Source organism: Pezoporus occidentalis, unplaced genomic scaffold (genome assembly GCF_034315485.1).
Source record: "Pezoporus occidentalis ecotype Australia unplaced genomic scaffold, CSIRO_AGI_Poc_V1 ctg190, whole genome shotgun sequence".
NCBI classification, from domain to species: Eukaryota; Metazoa; Chordata; class Aves; order Psittaciformes; family Psittacidae; genus Pezoporus; species Pezoporus occidentalis.
In genome coordinates, this window is record NW_026913749.1 from 1,294,223 (window position 1) to 1,301,345 (window position 7,123).

General features: G+C 45.6%; 1 protein-coding gene and 1 long non-coding RNA gene across 3 annotated transcripts in view; both read right to left on the minus strand.

The window, feature by feature from the left end:
- The window catches only part of LOC134162728 (uncharacterized), a 225,833-nt gene that overhangs the window by 161,731 nt on the left and 56,979 nt on the right, over positions 1 to 7,123 (minus strand). The gene's annotated exons all lie outside the window — the stretch shown is intronic.
- Positions 4,293 to 7,123, minus strand: part of MAP2K6 (mitogen-activated protein kinase kinase 6) — a 54,642-nt gene continuing 51,811 nt past the window's right edge. For both annotated transcript variants that reach the window (XM_062616918.1, XM_062616917.1), the window contains one exon: positions 4,293 to 4,639. In XM_062616918.1, coding sequence (XP_062472902.1) covers positions 4,604 to 4,639 — 36 coding nt within the window. In that variant the 3' untranslated portion in view covers positions 4,293 to 4,603. The remainder of the gene's footprint in view (positions 4,640 to 7,123) is intronic.

Here is a 7,123-nt window from a genome sequence, read left to right on the forward strand (position 1 = left end):
TAGAGACCCCCTCGCTGGGATGGGAGCAAAGAGGCAGCTCCCATGTGGGGAGCAGGTCCAGCTTCACCCCTGGATGCACCCCCCTCTATCTCCCACTATCAGCACAAACAGAAATACATTGCAAGGAGATTCTGAGCCATCTATAGCCAGTTCCTCAGCCATCACCCCACCGACCTTCAGTTTGGGACTCCCAGGTGGGTCCTGCCCATATCCCAGCCCCTCATTAAAACCTCTGTGCTCAGCAGGGCCCAAGGCAGCTCTGCCCTTAGCTGGAGGAGTTAAGGTGGACATATCCCCACCACCTGCCACGGTGCAATTACAAATGCAGGAGCTGGCTTGGTGGCTTTGCAAGGGGTGATGGCAGAGAATGGAGCCAAGCAGAACTGGGGACCAGAGCGAGAGCATCCTTTAGGGGTGATAGAATCCAAAAGAAAGAGCAAGATGAGTTGGGGAAAGCAGGGAGAAGCTGCAACATCTCCTTGGGTGTGCACTGGCTGCCATGAGGATGCTGTTTGCCATGTTGGCCACATGGAGTGGATGCACACATGGATATTTACACGTGCAATGGCACCCCACAGGCACAGCTCTGGAGCAGCACCTTGATTCACATGAAGTTATGTCATCAGGCTGTTCTGTCAAGGATGGTTTGATCAGAATTCCATTGCTTTTTTAGCAAAACAGGGCATTCTTTCCTGTTGGAAAGTGCCTTTTGGGGCTGGCTTTTGTGTGTGCTGCATTCAGTGAATTAACAATGGCATCATTCAGGGCTGATCAACCTGTTATTAGAGTACCCCAGCAAGAGCACACTGAGTACTCTTCAATATTCTGTGACCATTTAATAATAGTCCTGCTCCCACAGCATAGCAAATAAGGGCCGTTTTCCAGAGGAGGCACTTAATAGAGATTAAAGATTTGGAGCCATTACAAAAGGGCAGAAAGCACCACTCGCCTCTCCAGCAGGAGGAATGATGCTAAAGAACTGGTGGAACTCAAACCTTATACAGCCTTGAGATAGATGCTGTATGGCTTAGGCAAGACACATCCTTGCTTTGACCAATATCAGAGCCTTCAGTGTTGCTTTCCCTGCCTCTTGGCAAAGCTGCTCCATTTCCAGAAGCATTTCTCCCTGCAGAGAGGGATGATGTTCCCCCTTTCCCATGTTCCCAGGCAGTTCTGCCTCCCCCAGTGACCCTCCATCTACCGGCATTAAACACTGCACCAGGGCTGATTAGCAAAACCCCAGAGCAAAAAAAAACCCTTACAGACACCTTTAGTTCTCTGTAAAACCCTGCTATAGCACCTAGAGAAGTGGGATTGCTAAATGGACACTGTAAGGGGATGCACTTAAGGATGCTATAAATCATTATTAATGTAAGTTTTACTCTGGTTAATCTTCCTTAAGGAAGGAGGGAGAGATGCTCCTGGGGGAACAACATAACAACATCGAAGAGAATTAAAGATGCCTCATTTCATCCTTTCTGCTTCTGAGACATCCCCTGCTGTGCCCCAGAGCTTTGCCCATCCTGGGGGATGCTGCTCTGCCTGGCTTCTGGCATACCCCATGAGGCACGGGCACGGCCTGAGAGGGCGAAGCAGTAAAACCGCAGTGGCTGCCTTTAGACACGAGCCGTTCCCACTGGAAGGAAACCTATTTGATCCCTTTCTAACCCCTTCCCTGCAATTATCCTTATCATATTTCCCTCCTGGTGTATTTCTTCTTCGAGAGCAACATCCTCTGCTCTGATCCCATGCACAGCATTGCAGGGAGTTCTGAAGCTCTGAGAGACCAACATAAATGTATTGCCACCTGCAGCCTGCTCGTGAAAGAGCTGCTAAAACCAGACTTGCAGGCTGGTATTGACCCTGCTGGGTGCTTCCATACCCCTGGGTTATTCAGGAATAATGAGCATCAGCCCTTGCCTCATCATTGTATAAGTTAATTCATCAACTTCATTTCCAATTTTAGAGCTTTGTCCAGAGATGTGAGCTGAGAGGAAAGAGGGAAGTTTTATTCAGACTACATGCTTCATGCTTGGGCAGTATGACTTATTAATCTCTCTTGCCTTATTCAAATCAGTGCTAAAGGGATGTGGTTAATACCTTCCCTGTTCTGAATGTCCATTGTCAGAGCAAAACTTCCTTGCCTTCAATGCTAAAGGCACACAGGGATGCATGGCAACTCTGCAGACACAGGCAGAGAGCTATGTGTTTTAAGTAGTTTTATCTCAAACCATTCATATTTCATAACACTTTTCACTATTAGTGACTGAGCTCTTATCCAGAATTCTTTTTCTTTAATATTTAAGCAAAAAAAATATATTTGCCTGAAGAAAATGTCAAAAATTTGAACAGATGGGGATTTTTACCAAAAGACGACTGTTTTTCCTCAGAAATCCTTCTATTCCCAAAACCTCCACTAAAGTTTCATCTCTTTCAGCAAATTCCGGTAGGGGATTATAAATTCAAAATAAAAAAATACAGAAATTTCCTATGTTGAGCTTATAAATGCCACTTTACAAGCTTTTCTGGTGTCTTAATGGGAGCCATGTGACCAAAGTTACATATTAGAGGAAATAGCCCAAAGGCCCATATTATTTTACAGGTATATTTTAAATGTAGAGGATTGCTTTTCCAAATTTTAATGCAAGATGTCAGTATCCTTTTTTAATTAAAAAATTACTGGGCTATTTTGTCCCCCCATTTTTTAACAGGGCCTGCACTGCACCAGAGAACCAAGTGCTGTCTCCAGCGTCCCCAGCGCACTGCAGATGGCTGCACCAGGGGTATTCACATTCCTTTTCCTCCCTGTGAGCCCTGACAGCATTGCTTTGGAAAGGGTTTTGTGAGTGCAGCACCAGTGATGTTGTTGGATAGTAACAGCATCATTAAAACACATTTGTTACGCTTAAACCCCGCAAACTAAGACAGTGACCATAATGGCACATAATAGTATGGGAAGGGGAAGCTCTCTGCTAAGACTCCCCAGTTATATGTTATCAGTTTTAGTGTCACAAGGAGCCCTGAGCTCTCTGGTCCTCACAACTTGGTCCTTGTAATTATCCCCACCTCCAGCCCCATCTCTTCTTGTTTGTCCCTATTGACAGTGCTGCTATTGAATACCCAGTAATGGTTTATAGCCTCCAGCAATCCTTCCTCTCTGTTTCTAGCTCAGGGAAAACACAGCAGATGAACCCAAGCACTATAAAGATTGGAGGCCAAGCTTTCTTAAGGCAGTAGTTCCCTGTAAAGCCATCAGTGGAGCTCATTCGGGTCTCATAGGGTACACACCAATGATGACCCAGTGATGGTTTCTCTGTGTTTGTATGGTGCTAAACATGGATTCCAGATTCAGTTGGCAGCTAAATCCACCTGCTGTCTGCAGCTTGAGGCTGCCCTAGGGAGAAGATGTACTGCATCAGGTCCAGGAATGGTACGGAAGTATCCTTCTCCCTGGGCTGACTTATGCTGGTGTGCTGGTTTTCACTGGGATAGAGTTAACTTTCTTCACAGTAGCTGGTGTGGGGCTGTGGTTTGAATTTGTGCTGGAAACAGTGTTGATAACACAGGGATGTTTTAGTTACTGCTGGGCAGCTTACACAGAGTCAAGGCCTTTCTGCTCCTCACCCCACCAGTGAGGAGGCTGGGGGTGCATAAGGAGTAGGGAGGAGACATGGCCATGGGGATATCCCACACCATATATGCTCAGTATATAAAGCTGGGAAGAGGAAGGAGGGATGTTCAGAGTGATGGTGTTTGTCTTCCCAAGTCACCATCACATGTGATGGAGCGCTGCTTGCCTGGGATGGCTGAACACCTGCCTGCCATTGGGAAGTGGCAAATGAATTTGTTGTTTTCCTTCTCTCATGTGCAAAGCTTTTCTTTCCCTATTAAACTGTATTTACCTCAACCCATGAGTTATCTCACTTTTACCCCTCCACTTCTCTCCTGCATCTCACCATAGGGTTCAGCTGCCGGCTGGGGTTAAACTATGACCCAAGGGAAGGAGCCATAGCTGAGATCAGTCCCAGCATACATAAGCTGCCATGAGATCAAGACGTATCCCTCAAACAGTCCATAGAAACCTTCAGTGGCACCAATTTCACTGTAAAATATTTGCATGTTTTCAATTAGAACTTCACCCAGGCAGGCCCACGAGGCTCTTCGCAATACTGAGGCTGTGTGTAAGGGATGCGTTATATCCTGCTCCTAAGCATTGCCTGGTGGGCTGGGAAAACACTGGGATCTCAAGAGTTAAGGGCTGTGGGGCTGGGAATGAATTGACATCTTCCATCTTTGTATGATCTCAGGTGGATACTTTATTTTCTTGTCTGAGGAGGTTTATTTTCCTCCAGATTGATTGGATGAATTGTGTTCCCAGAGATCAGAGAGTTCAGATGGCAGAGGATCCTCTTACCAGAAGATGAAAGCCAATATAATCAACTGCACAACTTCAAAACATGCAGCTTGTTCTTGTTGGCTGTGCCTAAGTTTTCCCTGCAGAGAAGCTGTCGACAATGATTTGATATCAATCCAGTAACAATCCCTGGTTTCTAATAATAATTTGCACTTCAGTAGAAATGCTCATGTGAGGCTCTGAGAACATTTAGCAGATGGTCATTAGTGAAGCTCCCCAGTTCTCCTGCAAGGAAGAGATAACAATTATTAGCCTTGTTTTACAGATGGTGACACTGAGGTGAGGCCCTGGAAGGTGAAATAACTCTCCTGGTTTTCCATAATGAGCCAGTGGCAACAGATCTATGAATGAAACCCAGGCATCCTGCTGCGATTACTCCACAAACCCTATATCCTTATCTCTTACAGGAAAACGTGGTCAAAGAGGTGAGCCTGGAAAGCAAAAAGCAAACGGTTCAAAGGCAGGATTCATGACACATTTCTGGAAATAAGGAATTAGGTCTGGGTCAATAAATAACTGGAAAACCAGGGGGACGCAATCTGAGAGGCATGTGAAATGAGGATGGATGGAAAAGAAAGAAGATAATGGAAGGGAGGGGAAGGAAAACAGAGTAGTTCTGACTGTTTATTTCCACTCTTGGTTTCAATCAGTGTTGTAAAATTAAAGGTTAGGGCTCTGAAAGAAAGAAGAAAGCGAGCTCCATGTACTCCCATGGGGTATGGCTGATGGGTGAGGCTTCAAAGGCGGATGGCTGATAACACAACCCTCCTCCTCACGTGTCCAGTGGTACATCACCCTGCATCCAGGGACATCAGCCATGTGCTGGGTACCACAGAGACCTGCCTCTCCCTGGGCAGGGCAGGGAAACAGGGCTGGAGCTCTTGGGAATGTCATCGGTATCCGCACGCTATCAACCACCAAGAACTCCAGGTGCTGACTGGGATGGAGAGCATTCCTACTGCTTCCCAGAGCCGGCAGGAGGTCAGCCACCGAGCTGGAGGTGTGTGGATGGGCGCTTCAGGGACTAATTTTAGCTTTCACTTACACTGTCTACTCCTTTCTCACCCAGAACGTCTGGGCTGCTAATAGTGATGGACTGGCTGATGCTACAAACCACCCCGCTAACATCACACATGCGACGAGGGGAACGCAGCCCAGCTAAGCTGGCCCAGCGGCGGAGTTTATAAAACAGCCAAATGGAAGCCAAAAGACTCGAGTTTAATCCCTCCAGTTAAGTCATCTAGATTCCTTCTCGCCACCAGCCATCTGATCTCAATCAACAAATCCTGGCCTTCGTCTCCCAACCTAGCCGAGAGTTGCAATGCTGAGGCCTGAAGTAATCCGCATGCAAAATGCTTTAATAACGATTCCTTCAAGAGGGAAATTTATTATTATTATTATTAATATTATTATTTCCCAAAAGCACTTTAATGTGAAAGTGGTAGGCAAACAAGAGAGGTGTCTTACTTGTTTGCCATGAATAATTTGTTAACATTCTGTAACGGTCTTTCATTTCATTTTAATACCTGTAGTTAATAGAAGCATATTGAAAGAGACCTATTAACGTGAATACCAATCATTGGGTATTAAAATGGGATGCTTTTTTAGGACTGAAAACACTTCCAATTTGGCTGCTCCTCTCATAACATTAGTAGGAATTGGCAAGCAAATGAAACAGAATTAAACAGCTGTATTTTTAACATTGGTAAACTACATCACCCCCTAGATGCAGTGTATTCTTTGCAATGCATTGCTTTCAGCATCTGCCATGCACTTTCTGCACCAGAGAGCCAGAACTGTAACCAAAAGGGCATTGGAGTGCTAATATGTGGCTTTGTACCAGGAAACACCAGGGTAATTTGAGAGAGCAGAAGTGATGTCTGCGCTGGCAAGATCAAAGAGGTAGTTTGAAAAGCCATATCCATGAACACATACATGGCTGCTGCTATTGCAGGTGCTCCTGAGGGGCAGAAAGCTTGCGGGGCTGGCATGGAAATTGGGATTGGGGTTTTGGAGTGCTTCATTAGGCATATTTGCATTTTGGAAGCAAATAAGCGCCGCGCACACAGCAGGGATCCTAAATGAGAGGAGGAAAGAGAAGACCAAGGAAGGGAGCACTGTGTTGCAGTGGCTGGGCTAACTAATGATAGTGATTTTCATGATACAGAGAAGCTCATTGCAAAGAAGCGTGTGTGTCATCTCAGATGCTCTTATCCATGCCTATTTTATCAAATCTAATTGCCAAGTTTCCTGTGCCTTGTCACAGCCACAAGGGAATCACACAACAGTGGAGCCAACCTGCAGAGCAAGAGCTGTATTTGAACAGGTACAGTGTGTGACCTGGAAGAAAACCCTGCAGTTTCCCCAGACCCTTGAGCCATGTTCCTGAACAATGTCACCATGGAGAGGTATGAGGAAAATGTCATTTGTCAGGCCAAAGTCAGAAATCAAAGTTGAGTTCTAGATATTCAAGGCTATCTTTAGCAAGAAGAGTTGTGAAACACATCTCTCTCCCATTTTATAATCTCTAACGGCTGCAAATTGTTTATCCCTTGGCATTTGATTTCTCCTTATTATCTCCAATTTCAACAACCACCACAGATACAGGAAACAAGGACATATTCAGTGGATGAGGCACTTTCCACAAGGGCAGGGATATTTTTCTCTCTGAGTGCTACTTGTTATGCCAGAGGATTGCTCTACAATCCT